This window comes from Diadema setosum, chromosome 17 (assembly GCF_964275005.1).
Source record: "Diadema setosum chromosome 17, eeDiaSeto1, whole genome shotgun sequence".
Taxonomy (NCBI): Eukaryota; Metazoa; Echinodermata; class Echinoidea; order Diadematoida; family Diadematidae; genus Diadema; species Diadema setosum.
In genome coordinates, this window is record NC_092701.1 from 17,722,502 (window position 1) to 17,745,903 (window position 23,402).

The following is a 23,402-nucleotide window of genomic DNA, read 5'->3' on the forward strand; positions in this document are numbered from 1 at the left end:
TTACAATCGTTTCGGACAATAACTTCATGAGATATAGCCGATGGTTATCAAGGTCAGTGCATTGTGAGTTCCTGTGAGTGACACAAACTAGGTATCTATATCAATAAATAAAATGAGACATGAAACGGAGAACCATCAATTCGTGAAGTCTTATCACATGAAGGTTTTTTTTTTTTTTCTCTGCTTCTAGGGATGATGATCCCTAGGTAATATCCCGTTGAATATGAGTACTAGATTGATCCAGTTTTAAATTGATAATGTATTCGTAAGACGTAAACATTGGAAACATTTTGTATTTATGTGCCTAGTTACTTGTAGTTGTGTTCCGAATTGCATGTACTTGTAACACAAAAAATTTTTGTAATATAATTCACAATGACGTATTTACGTATTTGATCTTGTAAATCTTGTATGAAAACATTTAAATTTTCTCCCCTATGTTCATGATTATTTTTTTCGGACATAAGTTTGATATTTTACATATTTTCTGTAAACATAAAACTCCCTTTTTATCTAATTTTCCAATTTCATTTGTAATCCATACATTTTATCTATTTCTATTTTTACATAAAAAAAACTAACGTAGTATAAGCTTTCATAAATTTGTCATTGTTCAAAATCAATCCTTTTACATGCATTACATTTGCCGAAAATGTCCTTATTGATCATTGCAATTTGGGAAAAAAAAATCTTACTTTAATTTAGAAAAATCAAAAACTTATTACCATGTAACATTTCTCTTTTTTTTTTTTGCAATTCGGGAAAAAACATTGCAATTCGGGAAAAAAAAAAACTTCTTACTTTTATGAAAATAAAGCTTATTACCATGAGAACTTATAAGCATGTAATACACACGAAAACACGTGACTATTATGATCACTTACACTAAACAGTGTATACTCCCGGCAGTATATATTTAATCTTTTCTAGGAAATTATAAAATATTTTATTGTATAAAAGAATATAATGATAACATAGGAATAATATAATAATATAAGCATAACATATCAATCGCTTCATAACCATAAGGAAATACACCCACATTCTTAAATCAAATGCATTTGAAAGTCACCTCATATAAATGCCTCTTTCCTCTCATTCAAAATAAAATAAAAATCAAATGCATTTGAAAGTCACCTCATATAAATGCCTCTTTCCTCTCATTCAAAATAAAATTTAAAGATTGCTGAAAGTCTTTATTTAAGTTTAACAGGCATCTTTGCGGAGGTATAGGCCTACTAACTATGTACTGAGCTATTTTTAACACATCATAAATTCGCAGTTAAATTCCCAATTAGATTTCCAATTAAATCAAATTCGCAATGAAATTCCCAATTATTTTGATTTCATGTCAGTTGACATTGGATCGTTTTATTTTGTTTTATATTGCTGTCTTGTTTTTGTTTGTTTTTTTTTTTCTGAGGGTTCCATATCGTACAAGCTTTGCTTCTTAGTGGGACCCTTCATTTCCATCCCCACCCTTAGTTAACTTGATTTATATATTTCATGTATATATTAAAAAAAGACATATTTGTGGGTTTTTTTTCATCTGTTTCTCATTTTCATAATTATGTTCTTTGTTAAATCACATTCTGCATTTATTACAAATATCCTGTGCATATACATTGTATATAATTTCTTTTTTATTTGATGGAAGTGAAAATAAATTTGAATCTTGAATCTTGAATCTTGAATTCGAGAAAATGTTTGCGATGTCCTTAGTATAATATTATGCATACTAAGATAACTGAATATGCATATCTTTGAATTTTCAAGTATTGGGTACATAAATGCAAAATCCTCCACTTCTATCACTTCTTGCACATTTAATAATTTGGAAATACAACAAAAATGCATCGTCAACATTTTATTTTTGCAACAATGTCTCCGATACTCCGTGGTTGATTGTGTAATAGGACGATTCAATGCATTCAACAAAAGCTTAACAATTTACAAGTCAATTGAAATTAAATAAAGTCGGTGCGTTGTGTACTGTCAAAGTGTTGGGAGAATTTGTGAAAATCTCGGGGATTTATGTGCAAATAACTTACATCGATTCCACTATCAGTCCACTATACAGTCATATATTTTGAATTTAATAGGTCATCGGAATTCCTTTCACGAAGATTTTGTTGTTTGTTTTTGCCTGTTTTTGTCTGTTACACAGAACACATGATAACAAAGAAAACATTTGCTAAATTTTCTATTACAAACATGCAGCCTAAGATTTCAGGGAATACGGGAATAAGATGGGAAGTACACATGGGTAAAGATATGACTGACTTTTATATGAGTAAATTTTGCTTTCGTATGTCCAGCTTAAATAGCGATGTATCTATGATTACATACCAAGGTAATGGAATAAAGTGTGACACAACGTATGTTCTAAAGTCTATGCGAGGAATATTTTTATAGGCCTAACAATGCCTAAGCCCTGTATTGCGGGGATGGAAACAAACAGTCAAGAAGATGAAAGCCGCCCCCAACGTTTGAATCTATACAGTCTCCATAACAAGCTCATCAACAAAATCAATAAGGACGGGATATGGAAGCCCCCATATCCACTGTGTTACACAGCAGTGTTAGAATATGATTACAACACTTTTTCATGGGATCATGTCCAAATCCCCCCCCCCCCCCATCAGCAATGCAGGCAAATGGTTCAGTGTCTAAGTGGTGTCAGAGTTCAAGTCAGTAATATTATATCTAACCATGCCTGCACGTATAGGCTCAGTTTAAATGCTTAGTGTAAATGCGGGTCTATTGTGAGAGGTGGAGGAGAGAAAAGAAGAATGAATTACAGTATAAAGTCTTGATAGCAGGACTGTTATGATGCACAGCATATACCGGTTATTATTTTTTATTGATATAACGAGTTTAAACGGCTTGATAGTTTAACGAGTATACCTCCATGGTTTAACATCGAGCTCTCATCATCAGCCAACAATGCAATCTTGATCTTTGACATGAGGGAAGGTGGCACGAAGGTTACGGGGAGCCTGAAAACACTATATACTGCAGAGGGAAACAATAATATGTACATGCATATTTAGTTCCCGTGTAATAAATCAGACGCGCGTGCTCTATCTGTTACGAGCTACACGGGCGACAATGTAAACATCATATTTATCTCGAAGTTTGCCCGTAAATTATCAAGGGTCCCCTTAAATTTAGTTACCCCCACTGAGGCTTTACTGAATAGTCATCTCTGCGGTCTTGGTCAAGTAAACACTGCTAATACTTGAGATAATTGGCTGCACCATACTAAGCCTAGCTAGCATAAAGTAACACACTAAAGCTCCTCTTTACTGGTGAGCTGCAAAAGTTAGTCCCTCCCTACTCATCGCATGGTTTGATTGCGGCGTGAGTACTTTGCTACCAAAGGTATGACCAAAGTCTTTTTAAATAAGGCCAACAGGAAATACATTTCGCTGCCGTTATGGTTCCGGCTGAGTTAGGCATCATATGATACGCTGAAATCATTACAACGGCTATTGTAAGGTCAGCTTCCTGAAAGTCACCTGCAGGTTAACTCCCATGTTTAACAGCAGCTAGGCCCCAGCCATCTACAGGCCTTATCACTGGAATATATCGACTGTCTCAAGATGTGTGCAGGAAAAGTTACTGTCATTGTTACTGCGTTGGTTCTCAGCATTACCCTTTCAACATCAGAGGCTGTGGAAGGAAAGGTATGTTAAAGAACTTTGTTTCTGTTTCTTTTTCTGTCACTTATACGCGATGTAGGGCCTATACAGTATACATAAAGCATTTGTCGAACTCGGGATAACGCGAGGGGTTCAAAGTCAAACTTTGTGTGATCATGGTACGTCGTATCATTTGCAATCTACTGAGTATACTGAAGGCCAAGTGCTCGTGACTATGTTTCAATCGTTGCTGTAGATAATGAACGATAACGAGTATTAAACAAGCCACTCTTTTTATCCGGCAAACTGAAAAGCGACAAAGCACACAATAACATTAGAAGTTGTGCTTTCTTTTACAAACATTACCTTTTTTTGAAGGTGGGTAATCCATGATAATCCGATATGGGCTTCAATCAAGTATTATTAACAAATTTCCCATATTATCCTCTACCCGCTGGTGTAACACTGCAGTCATTTGTTATTGGTTGCGTTGGCATGGACTTGTTGATCAATCTATTCAATCATTCATTCGCCATTGTCTTTCGTGTATAAAAGCAGCAAAAGCTGATACTATTATTGACTGACGGTTTGCGATGGGACAGCTACGGCCAGGATCTTCCTCAATTGAACGAGGTGGCAAGGACTGGGGTTAAAACTGCCTGGATGGACGGGGTATTTCTGACCCAGTCCACGACATCCATGTACTCCATTGCAACAGGTAGCCATGGAGATACCGTTAGCTTTAATGGAATGCAATTCCGTGTCATGTTCAAGTTGATTTTATCAAAGAGAGCAAAATGAGCAGAATGGTAAGATCTACAATGAAAGAGTTGCTGAATTCGAAGTTTCACAAGTTGTGACAAAGCAGTAAAAGGAATGTTGTAATATGCAAATTAGATGAGGTGAAGATCTTATATCCTCACAAATCTCGACCGTTGACCACCACACAAATCCTTATTACATTCCTTTATGGCGTAGGTAAAAAAGCGCGTTATCAAATTATTGTAGCAACCTTACCAATACGACATTCAGGGGAAAAAGTTTGTAGTTGCTATACTATCTACCCAAAATAGATACATATGACTGTTGACACAATGTATATTTGGTTTCGTTTGTTCTGTCGTTTTGTTTTTTAATTGGAGTGCAGGATGCATATTGAGTTAAGCTTAATAATGTATCTCTGCCGAGACAGCTTCAATACAATCCTTTGCATTCTTGTATCTTTCTTCTGCGCATTCAATATTTCACTGCATTTGGCCAATGCGTCACGCATGGCATTCATTCATTTGATGTCATAGGTCATCTGAATAGACATAATTATTGCCTTCAATATCCCCTCCCACCATGTAAAAAAAAAAAAAGATACATTCGGTTTGTGGCCCTCGAATTATGCAACGCCGCTTAGTAAGATGAATTCAACAGGAGATACGCTTCAAACTCATCAGAACTTCCAAACAGTCATACAAAGTTTGCAGTCTCCGTTCGGATGAAAGACGGTGGGTTGGACATTTTCAGAATACAGAAATATACAGAATACAGAACTAATCAAGATAAATTTTCTTGGTATTTTTTGTCGCAAAGATGAGAATAAATCACTTCTCTTAAACTGGTAATTTCGTGAAAAATTTACCAACCCTACTTAGGACTGTATCCAGAGAGCCATGGAGTTATCCACAACGTTTACTTCGATCCCATCACAAAGAACCGGACCTACTCATTTGCCGATACCCTTAACGTAACTGAGTGGTTCGACACGGGAGCTGAGCCCATCTGGGTGACTGCCATTCTGCAGGGGAAACACGCGGGAACAATAATGTATCCTGGCGGGAACGTACCAATCAAAGGCATCAGGCCCGACAAAAACGTCCCAAGCACGTCATGGTTCTGGTAAGGATTATCTTATACCTGTACATTCAGACAGTTAACCACATATTATATCTCGTAATTATGTTCAGTCAAGCTTTGTCAACGTGAAGTGACGTGACGCTTACGTGTGAAAATTTAAATTGTTCTGACCTACCGTGACATTATCACAAGCCATTTACAGCACTTTGCATGGCCGGCACCACGTAAACTTGAAAACTTCCGGGTTTCATCAGCTAACAAGAAAAAAAAAAGAAGGAAAGGTCTTCAGCCTTGAGCGCGACTTTCTGATTTCATTTCTACATTTCCTGGTTGTTGCCGCTCTTCATCGGCTAGCAAAACAAATGGCAAACGTCAAAAGCTTAACCACGTTCGATGTTTATTTGTTTTTTTTTTTTTCTGGTGCCACTTCCGGGCCCGGGTGACAAAGGTGGGGGGGGGGGGGGGGGAACAAAGTGATTACATTCGATGTATGCCTATGCATTGTATATACAAAAAAGTGCCCCCCCCCCCGCCCTGCATTAACAGCTACAAAAGATCACCGTCTTGTTTGCGATGTGACAAAGAATTCACGCCCTTATCTTGTTCTATTATCAGGTACAATTACGAAATGAAAGCTCGGATTAATGATACCATCTCCTGGCTGACTGAGGATGATTTCGACCTCGTCATGCTGTACTTCGACAACCCCGACGAATGGCTTCACATCTACGGCATCGGTCATCTGGAATCGATCAAAAAATTGCAGGAGGTAGATGAGGCCATTGGCTATCTTTTCGACGTCATAGCAGAGAGACAACTCGAGGACATCATCAACGTCATCATCGCTAGCGATCACGGGCATATCAATCAACAGCAGTGGAAACATGTTTGTCTGTATGACTACATCAATGAGTCCGATGTTGACTTCATAATAGCTGATTATGGACCGACGTTCCAGCTCGTTCCCAATGATGGAAAATTGAATGAGGTATCAGAGATACTCAATTTTCAAGATGAAAATGAAGATTTTTTCAAAATTTCGCTCTGATTGTCACAAGTGCAGCCCAATCGTATCCTCTGTACTTGAATGGACCAGGCTAGATCATTCAATTAGATCAGCTTCTTCCATATTATATTCATTTAAGAGATTGTTTAAGCAAAGTTGCTATTTGTAAGTAACACACGAAATTCATTCTGGGCTTTATCATTCCTGTATAATAGCGTTTTAATTGTTATTTCGGCATTCTGGTGAACTCTTGCTGTGGCATGTACTTTTTTATGTTACTTTGCAATGTACAGTATGCTGGTATGTATCTACACTGTATTATGTCATCTTCTGTATATACGTTTTGCTATTTAATGTACATAATATGTTCATCAATATTATTCAGGGCTCCATGGAAGACCACTATTGGTGAATGGACTACCCTGACAAAAGATTAGAAATAAATAAATAAATAAATAAATAAATAAATTTTCGCTATCAATGCCCATGTTAAGTAGGTTCCTTTTTTGGATTAATCGCATGAAATAGTTGGTTGAAATTTGAACGGTGGAAAACGTGTTCTTGATACTTTACTACGAAACGCAGTGAATTCATTTTCTACCAGTAATCTGATATCACAAACAAGTAAATTATGTTTCACAAACAAGCAAATTATGTTTCACAATTGAAGATACACCACTTTTCAATCAAGATGTTGATATTATTTAGTAGGCCTATCCTATGTCAAATTATTTGTATTCGATAATTTTTTCTTATGGCTGCTGTTTTTAAAGATTTACAACGCCCTGAAAACTGCTCACCCGGCACTAACAGTCTACAAAAAGGAAGACATCCCCGATCGACTCCACTATGGCAAAAGTGACCGAGTATTACCAATCTTTGGATTGGTTGACCCCGGGTGGCATCTTCATACGGTAAGTTGTCTATTTCTTTTTACATAATGACGTTTTAATTTTCCAAGACGAAGATAAAGAGCTGACACGAGTTAGTATTAACTTTACTATAGTATGACAAAGTTTCTTTCTACGTGATATATTTGATTTTTCGAATACATTTTATGTGTACAGGTGAATATGCATACACTTCGTGTTCGTATTGTGTTTACAAAATCCACAGTTTATTGCACTTGTTGAATTTGCACAATGATTGAAAATATGTCAGCCGTTGTTGAATTTCTTCTCCGAAGAGGATTGGCGAGAACGACACCGACTATGCAGGATCTGCGCACGGGTACGACAACCAGTGGATGATAATGAAGTCATCTTTCTATGCTCGAGGACCATTCTTCCGTGAAAATTATGCTTCACCCCCTATCGAATCGGTATTCATCACTAATTTGTTTTTACTTGATTTCTGGTCTGCAATTTTCCCTCTACCACAAAGAACCGAAAGACTAATGGGCTCAACCAATTCTATAGTCTTCGCCTTTTCGCTCTTCTTAAAGATTTAGTACATTCAATCTCTCTTCATGGATACACAGTGTATAAACTCCTCGGCTACGTGGAATGTCTAGTCTATGGTGATTTTAAAATCTCGTATGATATAGGCTGAGGATTGTTAATTAATTGTGTATTCATAAGTAAGATGCGTTTTGGACAGTGGAATATGATTTTTATGATCCAACATATCAAAGGGGAACATATATGATTGCATATGTCAGTATTTTCTCGTTAATATTGACTAGTTGGATTGATTAAAGCTTGTTACTGTAATCATCATTTTTTTTTTTAATTTTCAATTGCAATAATCTCTCTTTTATCAAGAGAGATTATTGCAACTGAATTTTTTTTTGTTTTTAAATTGTATTTGTATTGTCTTTTTTCTTGTTATACCCAGAATGTGTAATGTGTTATTCATGTATGATTTGAATTAAATCAATAAAGATCAAGAAAAAATGTGTTATTTGCAAGTTTTCTTTCTTTTTTTTTTTCCGCAGGTGGATATTTACCCTCTCATGTGCGAGATCCTGGGGCTAGATCCAGCACCAAACAACGGGTCACGTGGCCGATACGTCGACATGATCGCAAGTACGGGAGATGCAACCGGAGTGCACAGTGCAGTGGGGCGGGGAGGGTGGCTTACCTGCGCCTTCATAAATCTTCTCTTGTCGTCAGTAGTTTTCCTCGAGTATGCCAAATAATTTCTCATTTCGGGCATAGTTTTATGAGATTGCTGATGGTCTTCAAGCTCAATGTAAAACAAAATAAACACTAATTCCTATGAGTGGTCCGAGTGTTCTTTATATCAATATGAAACCAGAAAGGACACCAACCATGCATGTTACATTAGCTTGAGTCTTCTATAGCACATGATGTCAAACAATGAAATGAAATCATTGACTGACATAGTCAGAGCGGCAGCTAAAGAAGTTACCAACACTTATGACTCATTATTGAATGACGTATCCTTTGTATCGTAAATAAGTCCGGATGTTGATAGAATAGAATAATCTCAAGTAGTAGGCCTACAATAAATCCGTAACTAGGGCTATTGGAAATGGCCGACTGTAGTGTCACCAATAGCAGCGAAGATTAACACACATACACACACACATACACCACTGATCTCTATAATAATAACTATGGACATAGATATCACTAGCAGTCTAGCACACACACACACACATACACACACACATACACACACACATACATCACACGTTGATTCTCATCATGGATATATATATATATATATATATATATATATATATATTTGCTTTTGATAACAGCATTCATTTGTATCCAACTTGTAATGGCAGAACTTTTCATCTTACAAATAAAAAATTTCTAGTGGCACATAACGACATTATAGGCCTAATTTGTGGAATAGTCTTCCTAATCATCTGCTAATTGTATTAAAATATCTTCTAGTCAATTCTCGCTCAAGGCAAGTATGAAATGACATTTATCATCGTTGTATATGTCGGGTGATTGCCGATTCTCTTTGTTATTCCATGACAGATAACTAAGTTTAACAGTCTTTATTTTTTTAAAGGGTCTCATGTCTAATATAACACAGTGTGCGGACACAGTTTATAATTGCCAAGATACACTTTATTCTTTTCATCACACTGTTACATTACATGACTCGTGTCCATACACAATATGCATATATAAACATTACAGGGCCTATTTTATTTTTCTATAATTCTGAAAATTAATATTCACATTTTTAAAAATAGCATTAACAGTAATAGAGCAACACAAATGCACATTATACAATTTTACCCTAACTCACCTTTGCACTGATACATTTTGCACCTTCCCAATTTAATGCATATATTACGTATACACGCCGTCATCAGATCTTCATCTTCTTCAGCTTAAGATGACGGTCTCCTGCATTTTGTATATCAATTCGATTGAATAATCAGTGATTTTCCAGTTGTTTTTGGTTGGTTCATTTATATAATATTTCATTATTCGTACTGATTATAATTATATTCATTTTGTTTTGGATCTATTGAAAAATATGTTATTTGTTTGTTACGTTGTATATACTTAATAAATACTAAATAAATCAACTCAAATAAGGAGAGGACGTAAAGTAGCCCTTCATTGGCGGTCTCCATTAAGGTACTAGTGATATAAATAGTAACTTATTTTGTGGGGTTGGCAAAATAGGCACAGTTGAAATCTGGGCCCCATTTCATAAAAACTTGAAATGAATGCAACTCTTGCTGGAATGGCAATTGTCATGGTAACAACAACAAGCCAGCTTCCTGATTGGCTGCTGCTATTGGATGTTGTCATTCCAGCAAGAGTTGCCATCCCAACATATTTTATGAAATGGGGCCCTGGTCTGTAGTGCACGTTGAGACGTACCGTGTTTTGGTTGAGAAATTAATGTATTTAAGTTAGGCTTTTACAATTTTGTCACTTTTATGTGCATAATCATGTGTCCTAGTCCCCATTTAATGAGGAGAGAAAGATAGGAAATATGAAAGTATAAAGTTAGTTTTATTGGGTTAGTTTATGCTAGATTCCTTGCCAGCTGATATGATTGAGGTAGCTTGTGGATCAGATGATGTCTTATTTATTTATTCCAAATGTTTGTTTTGTCCAGACTCTCCAGTTTCCCTTGAATATGTTACTGTATCCTATTAAGGTTTCACGGAAAGATAGAGACATAATTACATGCTCCATAATTTTTTTTTTCCTGCGATACACCAAACAGTTAACAAGTCTGTCACATGTTTATTATTTGCATCATAAATAAGATTTTAGGATTAGTTAAAAAAAGAGTGATGTACTGCAAATATAATAGAATTTTGATAGTCATAGTTGTGTTTTCAGGTGAAAAAAGAAAGAAAAGATTAAAATACGCCAGCTTCGCAGGTTAATGTGTTATCAGGAATTGCGCCATCAACGGCAACTACTGATAAAGGTGGCTCGATATCACCGATCACCACAATGTGGAAAATCGACTCATACATAAAATAATTGATTGCATAAGTCCTGGATTCCCTGAAAATATATGAGTTTTTACACAAAATTTGAAGTTGTAACAAATGACACATGATATGAACTTGGAAATGCATTCGTCGAAAAATGCATAAACAGAATGCATATTCATTAACTGTACAAGAGCGGCGTGGATGCCCAAGCGACAACGAACACCATAACTGCGGCTTTTTACAAAGAACAAGTACGGTGTAATTAAAATCTTTCTTCTATTGACGCCGTTATCACACACGAAAGTAACGGACATATACAAACACGAGTGCAATGTTGTCAGAAAGGGCTGCAGCGAATCAAAGAGTAAAGCGCGAACTGTAGTACTTCGGCACACACGAGTAATATGAACGAAGCGTTGTAAGTCCGAAACTTGTCTGCAACGAAACCTGGATTTAGATAAAAGAGTTGAAAGTAATAGTACTATCTATCTTAAAGGGGAAGGCTAGTAACTGATCAGTGGGAATCAGTGGAAATGCTGGGAGATGATTGTTCCAATCCTTATGGGATTCATTCAAGAGTACATTATCATATCTATTGTTGTGTGAAAACTATTTGCTTCAGAATGGTCTCATATTCAAGTAATGTGCAGTTTAATGTTTCCAGGTAAGCGTCCCTGGTCAGTGACGGGGCATTAATCTGCACATTACTTGAATATGAGACCGTTCTGAAGCAAATGATTTTCACACAACAGTAGATATATAATGTACACTTAAATGAATTCCACAAGGATTGGAACAATCATCCCCCAGCATTCGCACTGATTCCCACTGATCAGGTACTAGCCTTCCCCTTTAAAGAAGGATTGTAAGTACAAATGAGATTTCAAACTGTTGCAATTTTTCGAAAGATAAACTCTTACTCTCTAGTGTAGAACATTCGTCTTCCGCCACAATATACGTAGTTATGATGAAATGATAACATGACAAATAATTATAGCAATTTGAGAGCTCTTTCTCGCCAAAAAGTTTCCGATCAAATTTTGATAATGATATGCAGACGTCATAACAACGAAACATCACAGCTTACATGCATCGACCGAGTTAAATGTATAGACACCTATCCATGCATAATCAACATGACAGATACTACTGCATTGTACTGGGAGGATCAATTTTTGCAAATTAATGGAGTTTTAGTTTGATGTTCCGATTTCTGAAGTAGGTTTAGAAAATTATTTGTTTTGGAAAGGCACCACCATGCCAGTTTAATATGTTGTTGACCGATTAGCTAGGGACAACGAGAAACAATTTAGACGTGTTTTGGCTGACTTTTATTTTTTCCAGTGACACTGCAACTCGATAATCGTGGGTTATGCTTGGGGTTAGTTAGGCAGTAACATTCCACACGAAACGAATCCGGTCACTCTCGTCGAGTTGCAGTATCGCTTTTGAAAAAAAAAATGAAGCAGTTTAAAATTTTATTTGTACTTAAGGGGGAATCCGGTCCAAATATAAGTTAGTCTGATAAAAAAAACGAGTAAAATCTTGCGAGTTCAACAGTAAAAATTGGACTGGTTGAATGGAAAATAAGGAAGTTATGACATTTTGAGTTAAGTTTTGCTAATTTTTCAAACAGTTTATGTACAGTGGATATGGATTGATGAGTGAGCTAACCATGTCATAATCTCACAATATTTCATTGATCGTGTACAAAAAAAAAAAAAACGACGAAAATTCAATATTTCTGTCATAGTGGATGTCTAAAACATGATGTTATTCCTGGTTGAATAACCTCAGAATAGTGATCAGTTAGATATACAATGTATCGGGATTTGAGCCTCGGGCATAACTGATGCATTTGAATGAAAATCTGGAAATTTCAAAATTTTATATACAAACTATATGGCAAGTTGTGAGGGGATGACATACTCACTTTGACATTTGCATATTCATATTGACCTTTCAATAGCTGTTTCCTGAAAAATAAGCGAAATTTTATACCTTATATTTCACCCGATTTCCATCAAAATTTTACCGTTGAAATTGAAATATTTTATTCTTTCTTATCAGATAAGTAACTTATATTTGGACTGGATTTCTCCTTTCAAATCCCTCTTTAAAATATATGAGCAAGGACGCTATTACAACTTGAAAAGATGTCAATAGTTCATTAATATATAGTCAGGTCGCTTATCGTCAAATTTTTAGATTATCACTACACGTCGAATAAAAGCACCAAATTTGGAGAGATGATCCCTAATGACATACTCTTTGATATTAGATAGTAGGAACCCTCTGGATTTTTTAAATCTTATTTTCATGGAATAAAATGCTGAATTTGATTTTGAAGAAAATTTCGCGTGCATGAATTCCTTTGGCAAATTTCAGGAGCCAAGATTCAAGAAAGCAGAATGAGAGGGATTCTAAACAACGCATTGAATGCCAATGGCAACAATATTCGCGGAGGTTTCATGCAGCTACAAAAAAAAAAAGCCTTAAGTTTACAAAGTACATACTTTCACACAATTTAAGGTTTGACGTCTTTGATCGGATTGTTTTTCTTATAACGTAATTGAATTAGACTGGATCAGAAGGAATTTCCCTCCTGTGAGTAACTCACCTGCAAGGTATGAACCTAACATAGTGCCTAATCCCATTGCCTCGGAATGTAGAGCCAGGCCAGTGTCGTAGCTCCTTGGAGCTTTCTCTTTTATGAATACCAGGCCTAAGACGGCGCGACTCGCGACAGAAAACGCCGCGAAACACGTCGCGATATACATGACTGCAAAGTTGGGTATGAAGACATCGCACAGAAGACTGAGCGTCATTAAAAATGTCAAGACGAGAATAGTGCCCATAACTCTGCCAAATCTGTCCCGGAAAACCCCTATACCAATCCGACCAACACAATTTGCCAGGCCCGCGCAGAAGCTGAGTGTGATGGCTTGGAGAACGGGCATTCCTCGTTCTACAGCGTGAGGTATTAGAAAGGTGTGCCACCCGCCATACGTGATTGCATGGACGGTTGTAGCAACCATGAATAACAGAAGACAAGGATTTGAGTAAAAGTCAGACTCTTTAACAATCTGAGCCCATCTTTCCAGTCTGCTTTGTATGTTACCCTGTGAACATGAATCAGGTGTTTCCCTCAACAGTTCTGCCCTTTCTTCTGTGTTTATTTCTACTGTCTCTTCATGTAAGGCATCTTCACAAATAGACATTTGCTCATCATGGCGATACGTTGAAGTTGAAGTCCTGCTTTGTTGGGCGATTATCTCTTCATCCTCCTTGCTCGTAGCTCCACCCTCTCCTCTGATATGTTCCCGGTTCGTGGTCTGAGGATTGCGTAGCCCATCACCTATCTGAGGTTGATTGAACATGGCTAAAGGAATTAAATGAGCCGCGAGACCCCCCATGATTAACATGGCTCCCCGCCAGCCGTACGTTCTCATCAGGAAGTCACCGATGAGTGGGACAACAAACATGCCTACGGGAAAGCCCACGGACCCTAGGCCGAAATAGAGGCCAAAGTTGCTCTCGGGCAGACGACCCACTTCGAGAAGTCCAGCTATCCACAGTATGCCGATACCGCCTCCTGAAGAGAGAAAAAAAATATGCATATATATCCCCCAAAACCCAACACAAAACCTACCAAACACAAGTAAAAGACAACAGAATAAAACTAATTCAAATGAAACCTTTGGTCTACAGCACTTTTGTCTTGATATCATTTTTTTAAAATTGCCTGCGACGATTCCTAATATGCATTTTAGCACGGTTAATTGTTCTCATTTTCATGTACAAGAATCGAATTTTCTAGAAATGCTTTAGTCATTTGCTGGTACATTTTTTTTTTTCATCTGAAACAAAAATATCAGAATGGGACTAATACATTGGATTTACTAAATAAGAAAAAATACTGTGTATTTTTACCAATTATGTTTGTAGTTTAGGGTCAGATGGGAAAATTCTATATGTAAGGACAGAACGTAATATATTACAAAAAAAAAAAATAAACAACTAGAAATATGGAGAAGTCTTCTTTTTTAACCCTAACTAGGCCGGGCTATTTAGGTAGTTGATAGAGCCGGGGGGGGGGGGGGGGCCCTCCCAGGCCCCCCTCCAGATCTCGGCCGTCGACCGCGCGATCGCGACGAAAATTGGCACACACATTGCCTATGATGTAATCTAAAATACCATGAAGTTAATTTTTCAAAAAATCATCATTTATGCTAAATTATGCTAATTTATGCATGCTGATGCATAAAATCAGACTATTTGGTATAAATCACAAAAAAAGCTCAAAACAGGCACATTTTTTGTGTAAATATTCTTTTTAGTGTCCTTAGCAAATGTAGTAAAAAAAATTGTGATATCAGAAAAAATTCTTAAGTATTTTATTGTTTTTTTGAATTTCTTATGTATTTCTTTGTTTTTTCGGCTTTATGTTTTTCATTGTTTTTTCGATGAAATTTGTCCGCGACATCGCTCCCAACAAGAAAATATGTTATTCATTGATTTTAATCAATAAAACACCAAAATAATCATGCTTTTATGAAATTTGCTAGTAAGCACAGTTTGCATTGAAATTGTCCATGAATTAACGTTTTTGAGCAATTTTTGGTCTGACATGCATGTACATATTTATGCATAACTTCGGAACCGCGCGCCCAGGCGTCGCAAATTTGGTGTCAAAAGATGCGGGAGACTCAAAAGAAAAAAAGTCATGAAACGTCGCGGCGATAGCTTTTTTCGATTGCGATACATCGCGCGGAACGTCGAGGGGGGGGGCCTCGGAGGCCCCCCCCCCCCGGCCTAGTTAGGGTTAAGGCATGCATAAAAGCGCTATATAACTTATAGCTGAGTGGTTACAGTTTGTTATTCTGCAAGTTTGTTAATTTGTACATGTACAAGATTCATTGATCTTAAGGCTCGCTATTTCGAATGTTCTTTAATCTGAACATTATAAGGTTACATAAGGTTACATAATCCGAAAACGAAATACAGTTTTTAATTCCGAAGGTTCGTTTTTACGCACCTTCTCATTTTCGGTTTAACGAACACTCGAAATAACGCACGTTTGGAATAAAATCGTATTCGGATTAATGAACCTTATTTAATTTCAGAATTATATCGATAGGTATGGGGAATTTGTGCTTTTCGGAATAAGAAATAAATCCTTAACGAACTTTCAAAACAACGAACATCGCCAATGACACTAGTTCAGTACGCACAAAATGCTTACTCGAATATTCTCAAAATGGCATTATAAAGGGAATAAGAGATGCTATGGAGGGTAATTTGAAGATGAACGAATATTGGGGCAAATATTAATTCATAACTCAGTAATGATTGTTTCAAATCTTACCAGCCAATAATAGGGTAGCTGTTAGTTCTGCGTTACTATTTGCTAAGCTAGCCAGGACCAAACTAAGAGCGTAGGTAACCGCTCCCGTGATGAGCAGAGAGCGAGGCATCCTGCGATACAGATATGTCACAAGGGGAGCTGCCAGGGAAAAACAAACAACGAAAAGGTATGCATTCGGATGAAAAATACGGAATTTATTAGAGCCATATTATCAACATTAGGTTATCTTGCTTAAAAGCACTTATGTTAATTTTTCATGGTAAGGCAAAATTTTGAAAGAGAATCATAATTGTACGTATATTCAACTTTTAAAATGATAATGTTACTCACCAAAAAAAAATGCTGTATCAAAAGACATGGAATAATAAAAGCTTGAAAAACTGCTATTGTTTAGAAGGGACTGCATTCTACAAGCTCTGCTTTTTAGCAGTCCCCTCCATTTCCAGCAATATCGTTTATGCATTTACCACAGTGACGTAACAGTTATTTGTATCTCTGTTGATAATTTACCTATATTTTTCTTACAATGTTATTCTGTTCATCGCATTGTGGTACTGATTTCATGATGTCTGTGCATATGAGCGTTTCTTTGTATTTCTTATTTGTTTGTTGGAAGTGAAATAAATCAACTTGAACTTGAACCGGGGCTGCACTTGTATGTGTAACACACTTCAAATCACAAGTTTTATTACAGCCTTTTAGTTACCCTTTATTGCAAGGTATAAACTCTTTTAAATGTATTAAAGTTTGCCAATGGATTCTGCGTGTGATTACTACACTTTTGTAACATAGAGAATGCTCTGGAGTAACATACTTCAGAGCGACAATACTCAACTTCATCCCTGACCCTATATACACTCAGCAAAAAAAAATACTAAAAAAAAAAGCAAACACTTTTTCAAGTTTATATTTGTCATAGAATATTTGGCTATATTTCAGTCTAGTAGGCCAATAAAATGGAAAACTTTACGCATGAATGAACACCTTTGTTTTTCTCTTCCAAGGCACAAAAGCCAAAATTACAAAAATGAAAAAGTCATTCATGCGCAAGTGCTCCTCCATATAACAATAAAAACAAGACAAATTTAACACAATTAGATACATGCGTTGAGCTGCAAAAATGAACCCCTGATCTCTATATCTTTGAAGCCCAAAATCTCAATAAAGGCAAAAATAAGGGAAACATGAAGAATCTTAGGTGAAGCTCAAATTCAAATGAAATAAGAGAAAAAGCAATGTTAACGAAAATGGTAGAAATTTCATTTATTTTTTTAAAAATTAGAATAATTGTGAATAATATAGGTTTTCCCATCCATTTTCGCAATTTTGTCATTCAATTTGAAAGATTTATTATTCAATTTCGTTCCGAGAAGCACGTGGAGGGCAAAACCTAACTTCAATTTCGTCAATATCAGGCCGCCATTCATAAAGCACGTATTTTTCCAGTCGAGCAGATGTAATATCTGGCCTGATTTTCTTCGCATCGGCTTTCTCGGCAGATCAAGCCATTAAAACGCCCAATTCTTACCTTATAAGGTACTGAAAGACTTCGAGTTTGATGTCGAGGGTGAATTGAGTGATGACAGTAACAAATGACACTGAGAACGACAGTGACGAAGTCGGGTAGGTAGAGGAAGCAAGGACAATGCGATGACAGAGCATGGTGATCAGATTTTTTTTTTCTTTTGCTTTTATGTTCATGTTGATATCTGCGCACTTCACAGCTGCAGCAGGGCCCGTTGCATAGAAGTTACTATTATGGTAACTTTGCCATCCAATGGTATCTTCCATGGAATTCTTGATTTTGATTGGCTGCTGAGTATTGTTGCCATGGTACTTACCATTGGATGGCAAAGTTACCACATTGTAACTTTTATGCAACGGGCAAATCTGTAATGGCGCGTTTTTACACCGAGCACAGTACAGGCAGCGGACCGGGTTTTTGCTATCGTGCGCCAAAATGTACCATGTCTAATTCTGTTACAATATCACTTCTGCGCTTATAATTTTGTTACAAAATTAAACTTAGACTGGTGATTGATTGCTAATGTTGATTCCGACATAAGAATAACATTTTGGGTGGTTTTGTGCCGAAATACTATTTTTTTCTTTAAAGGTCCTGTTTACCTTTGGGGACAGTGATTAAAAAAATGTTCAAAATATCACATTTGATGCACAATAGTATGTGTAGGTCTGTTTTATCACAAAACATCCTACCATATAACATTTTTGCAAAAAAGCGTAAAATATAAGGAGATATCAGTATTTTTCTCATTAAACCATAACTGTAGATGGTTAAGTCTGGAAACATGAGGTCTTCTTATATCTGTTATTCACATTTTGTGTATTTAACCATACTTAACATCAATTATACAGATTCAAATTTTTACAGTGGTTGTTTCTATCCCTAGCTCACATTTTTGTAAATATTTTAAAGAATTGGGTTTTTTGTTTTATCTGCAAATTTAATGGTAAATTATGCCTTTAAGAGAACCAGACATGATTCCCTTTGGCGCACCATAGAAAAAATTATGACAATTGCCGTTACCGTGCTCTCACTGCAATCTCTTAGGGTGTTTCACAAAGCTGTTTTTAAAGTTACGAAGGACTTAAGAACGACTGGTGATCAGTTCTTGTGCTGAGTTATTGAGATTCTGGCAAGTATTGCACACAAGAACTGGTCACCAGTCGTTCTTAAGTCCTTCGTAACTTTAAGAACAGCTTTGTGAGACCTGGTTACTGGTGTGTACACGAGCAGCTATAGGGTTATGAGCGAGCACGTACCGTACTAGCGAGAGCTAGCAATGATTATATTCCACATACTAAGAATCTTGCTATAGGATTGGTCAAGAGCTGATCATGTGATAAAGCGCAGTTTTGCCCATCACATCACCGAAGAAGAAAAGTTCGTTGCATTCTATGATGAATTTGATGATAGTAAGCAAATAATCAACGTTGGTGAGGGTGATGGGACAAAGTATCACTTCAAAGGTGATCTGGATGTAGCTACTAGTATCTTTGCGACGCGCAGCTGAGGAAAGATAGCGTTCACATTCAGATCGCCGAGGAAGTGATAGTTTGTCTCATTGCCTGAAACTAAAAGTTGATTATTCGTTTATATTCCACAGCTAGGGTCCTAGATATTCCCATTTTATTCCACATCTGAAACCGTTTTAGCTCTCTTTAGGTATCGGGGGGGGGGGGGCTTAGACTACGTAGTTTACTTTAGACGTTTATGCGCGTAGATGACAAAACAAAGAATTTGCTCCGCGCTCAATAGAAGTGCGTTGCACTGTGGTCTATCACTTGACCCAGGTCAAATGAGAGACCGATAGACCACAGTGCAACGCACTTTCATTTCGCGCGTACTCAAATTGTAAGTTATATCACGCGTTGGGACTGTGTGGACTAAGAGATCAGCGAAACAAAATTACTATCATCATAGAGTGTAACGAACTTTTCTTTCCAGGTGATGTGATGGGCAAAAATACGTTTTATCACGTGATCAGCTCTTGACCAATCCTACAGCAAGATTCTTAGTATGTGGAATATAATCATTCTTGTTCGCTGATCTCTTAGTCCACACAGTCCTACGCGTGATATAACTTATAATTTTGAGTACGCGCGAAATGAAAGTGCGTTGCACTGTGGTCTATCATTTGACCTGGGTCAAGTGATAGACCACAGCGCAACGCAATTTTAGCGTCCGAGTGAGACGCGTACAATGCCGTGTTGTTACCGCCAGCCTACGTCTAAAGTTGACTCGTATGTTAACGTATACCGTACGTCAAGTTGCCTTGCTCGCGCTCGTGTATCAGAGTGTTCAACGTTTTTAGCAAGAGCGTGATTGTTGAGTGAACGTTACCTAGCTAGCCCTAAAGGATTGGCCTAAGGATCTACTAAGTATCTAAAAAAAAAATAACGTGTTAGATCTACAGACGATCGAAGATGGATGTGCAAAATTTCGGATTTACTAGCCCGACCTGCTTCTAGTTCTATAGCGCGAGTTAGCATGCAGGCACCGATGCCGACAGGTACCATGTCAACAAAAGATACAGCTTTCACAATGGGAGCGGGCCAGGAAAAAACAGTGGGTGTGTGTGTGTGTGTGTGTGAAAACGCCCAATGTGAAAGCTGTATCTTTTGTTGACATTTATCAACGGGCTTACACAATACCTTCCACCGTATATGGAACGCGTGTGGAACCCAAATCCAGCGAAATTTTAAAATGACTGCATTTATAGAATTAGGCGTAAAATAAAAAGTTTTGATTTTGGTATCATTGTCTTCTACGGAAGATGCTCTTTCTAATAATGTCATAAAATGTATCACTTTTAGATCGCAAGATACTGAAAATCCATCGTTCCGCTTTTATTGGGACACCCGATATACGTTTATGAATTTATCGCAAGTTCAAACAAAGTCAGAATATCACACACATTAATTCTAATAACGAAACCTATAGATGATTTTCATGTCATCAATGCCTGTTGTCCTCAAGTAAATGTGGTTCCACCCACCACCTCAAAGTATTAGGATTCCTACCTTTTTTTTTCTGAAAGCGTATTAATGTTTTACAAACGTAAAATTTACAAGCATTAAAGTTTTTAGGCCCCATCATATTTCTGATACTTACTTGTGACATCTTCATATGATATGACCATATACATTTGTGTCAAGTATGTTTTTTTTTCTTCTTCTTCAATCAAAAGACATGATTGTATATATTTTGTATTCTTGTTTTATTGTCAATAATTTTGTAATCTCATCACTGAGAAAGTGGAAATATGAAATAAATTTGAACTGAACTGAATATCTGAACATGTATGTCTTCACGTATGTTCTTTTTACTATCTTACCGAGTAATTCCCTGCTGGAAAGAACACAATCTCCCATATTAGTGTGAGGCGCAATTTGAAACACAGTGTGAATTAAGTCTCTTCACACTGTTAGATTCGAGCGTTAACAGTGTGAACACATTGCGAATCACCAATTCACAGTGTGAAACAGAACATTACTCTGTGAATACCCTGTAAAAAAAAAACACACCACAGTGTGAAATATTCTTCACACAGTTAAATTCGATGGTTAACACATACATGTAGTCGACTACGTGAACACTGTGTGAACACACGGCGGGACACAGCTCTTTCCAGCAGGGAAGAAGTACGTTTCGTTTTCGTTTTCGTTTTTTTTTTTTAACTTGACGGTTTTACGCTTGAAATACTCTATTGAATGTAATGGATGCTCTCAGCTGGGTAGGACGGCTATATATAAACTTTGTGACAACAAATTCTTTTGAACTCAACCTTCACAAACATCTCTATTCTACAATGGAGTTCACGGTTGTGATTTGGGCATGTACAAAGCAAAGGTCAAATGAGAATGCCCGTGTATTTTGCCACTGACTTTAAAACGGAAAAAATCCCCGGGCAACTATGAGAATCTGAATTATATCAGTACAATGTACGTGTTTCATACTAAATTAGAACGTACAGGTATAAGTCATTCATCAACAACACTTTTTAGCAAAATCTCTCCACGCATTTTAGCAATATCTCGAGATGCCATACTTCAATAAGGAATTTTTGATCATAACACATGTCCGTGTTATTTGAAAGTCTGTGGTGTAGGGGTCATTGAGCCATGCGCTAACCAATTTTTAAGAACAACCTCCCTAATTCCCCTGCACAGGGCCTGGGACTCTGCGATATTCAACAGTGACGTCACAACTGCTTGGGCTGACAGCTAAACAATGCATGAACCAGATGTAATCATCGATGTTAAACATGTCAGGAGACTTCATAGTACGATTGTCACCTACTTCTCGAGGTACATAAAATATCCGCAGACACAGCAGAAACGGAGCCATCCACGAGGATTTCTTATACAATGTTTTTTCAAAACAACATTATGTCTTTATTCGTGTTTCTACATAGGGTCTACCCTATGATGCGTCCATCTCTATGTTTTTCTGTTTCGTAAATACAAACTCGATAGATACAGACAAGCGCAAATATCTCGTGTAGATATACTTATAGTATGCAAAATTATAGTTGATGTTTCATTCAAGTTTGTGCGAGAAATGGCAGTGTTTGGACAAAGCAGTAACCTCACATGTTTTCAGGTATTAAAACTGGCTTTACTCCAGCTATCCTAACAACTGTGCTCACGGGGTTTTAAGACTTGAGACCAGAATGTATATAGTTCTTTAGTATCAAATTAATGGTTTGATCCATGATACCTGATAGAAGAATCCGGAAGTTTAAATCCCGTCACTTCGCACCAAGTTTGTGATGTAAAATGTCATGATGAATAATAGGAATACTGAACGCCATTGGAATAGGTGTTGGAACTCACCTGGACACAATAAGAGAGCCGTGAACAGACCTAGGGCTCTGCCGATGTCCGTAGCCGTACTCCCTATACTGTTGAAGATTTCAGGCATGTAGACTGCAGTCATCTTCAGCGTTCCAAGGAAGCATGTTGAGGAGCCAAAGAGCAGGAGAACAACCACTACCTGGCGGCGGCTGGATGCCATGTTGGGGGAACCTTTACTTCCAAGCGTTGGGGAATGACTGACACTATTTGCTCTTGAATGCAGTATGGGTGGCCAGCAAGCGTGCAAAGCGGAGGCGTTTGCCAGGAAATGGATGGTAGCACCTTTTCGTCAACAAGGGTAACTGTAATGATCAATAATAACACATTGCAGACCAATGCAGTTCGGGAAACCCACTCACAAGGGGGGCCCCTCCTTATAATAGACCGGGGGCCCAGAGCATTTATTCAGCTGAAAAGGGTCACACTTTTTGATGGTCTCATCATGTAAGGATGTGGCCAAGGGTCAATAAAATGAATTGCTGGCAAGTCACATTCTGTACCGTAAGCCTAGGGGCCACAAAAAGGGACCCCGAAAAATGGATTTACTCAGCCGAAGGGGGTTACGGACAAAAGTTGGTGGATATTGTTCCTTTGGGTGTACTTATCATGAAAACAGCAATGCCAGCTATTTTATCCTGTACGGGGCCCCAGACAGTAGCCCCAAAGGGCCCCACAAATATGGTATTATTCAGCTGAAAAGGGTCACGGCTAATTTCTTTTGCAATGGAAGTAGTTCCCATCAGAGATATCCAAAACACCAAA

At 37.3% G+C, this 23,402-nt stretch overlaps 2 protein-coding genes across 2 annotated transcripts; one reads left to right on the forward strand and one right to left on the reverse strand.

Moving 5' to 3' along the window:
- The first annotated feature begins 3,605 nt into the window (after positions 1–3,605).
- On the forward strand, positions 3,606–8,635 carry LOC140241012 (ectonucleotide pyrophosphatase/phosphodiesterase family member 7-like). The gene is made up of 7 exons (XM_072320786.1): positions 3,606–3,689; positions 4,200–4,362; positions 5,288–5,531; positions 6,105–6,477; positions 7,269–7,409; positions 7,682–7,816; positions 8,432–8,635. The coding sequence occupies exons 1-7, from the start codon at positions 3,606–3,608 to the stop codon at positions 8,633–8,635; spliced, it is 1,344 nt and encodes a 447-aa protein (XP_072176887.1).
- A 2,593-nt stretch (positions 8,636–11,228) lies between these two features.
- LOC140240481 (monocarboxylate transporter 12-like) lies at positions 11,229–22,800 on the reverse strand. Its single transcript, XM_072320256.1, has 3 exons — positions 22,620–22,800; positions 13,512–14,486; positions 11,229–11,338 (listed from the first exon to the last, which is right to left on the reverse strand). The coding sequence occupies exons 1-3, from the start codon at positions 22,798–22,800 to the stop codon at positions 11,229–11,231; spliced, it is 1,266 nt and encodes a 421-aa protein (XP_072176357.1).
- Between the last annotated feature and the right edge of the window lie 602 nt (positions 22,801–23,402).

Bases quoted from the DNA above. Each gene is read 5' to 3' on its own strand.
- LOC140241012 (XM_072320786.1), top strand. From the start codon at position 3,606: ATGTGTGCAGGAAAAGTTACTGTCATTGTTACTGCGTTGGTTCTCAGC. The intron at 3,690-4,199 runs GTATGTTAAAGA...CGTGTATAAAAG, and splicing joins CAGAGGCTGTGGAAGGAAAG to CAGCAAAAGCTGATACTATT. The intron at 7,817-8,431 runs GTATTCATCACT...TTTTTTCCGCAG, and splicing joins CTTCACCCCCTATCGAATCG to GTGGATATTTACCCTCTCAT.
- LOC140240481 (XM_072320256.1), bottom strand. From the start codon at position 22,800: ATGGCATCCAGCCGCCGCCAGGTAGTGGTTGTTCTCCTGCTCTTTGGC. The intron at 14,487-22,619 runs GTGAGTTCCAAC...TTCTCTCTTCAG, and splicing joins GGCTCTCTTATTGTGTCCAG to GAGGCGGTATCGGCATACTG. The intron at 11,339-13,511 runs GTGAGTTACTCA...ATCTAAATCCAG, and splicing joins GTTAGGTTCATACCTTGCAG to GTTTCGTTGCAGACAAGTTT.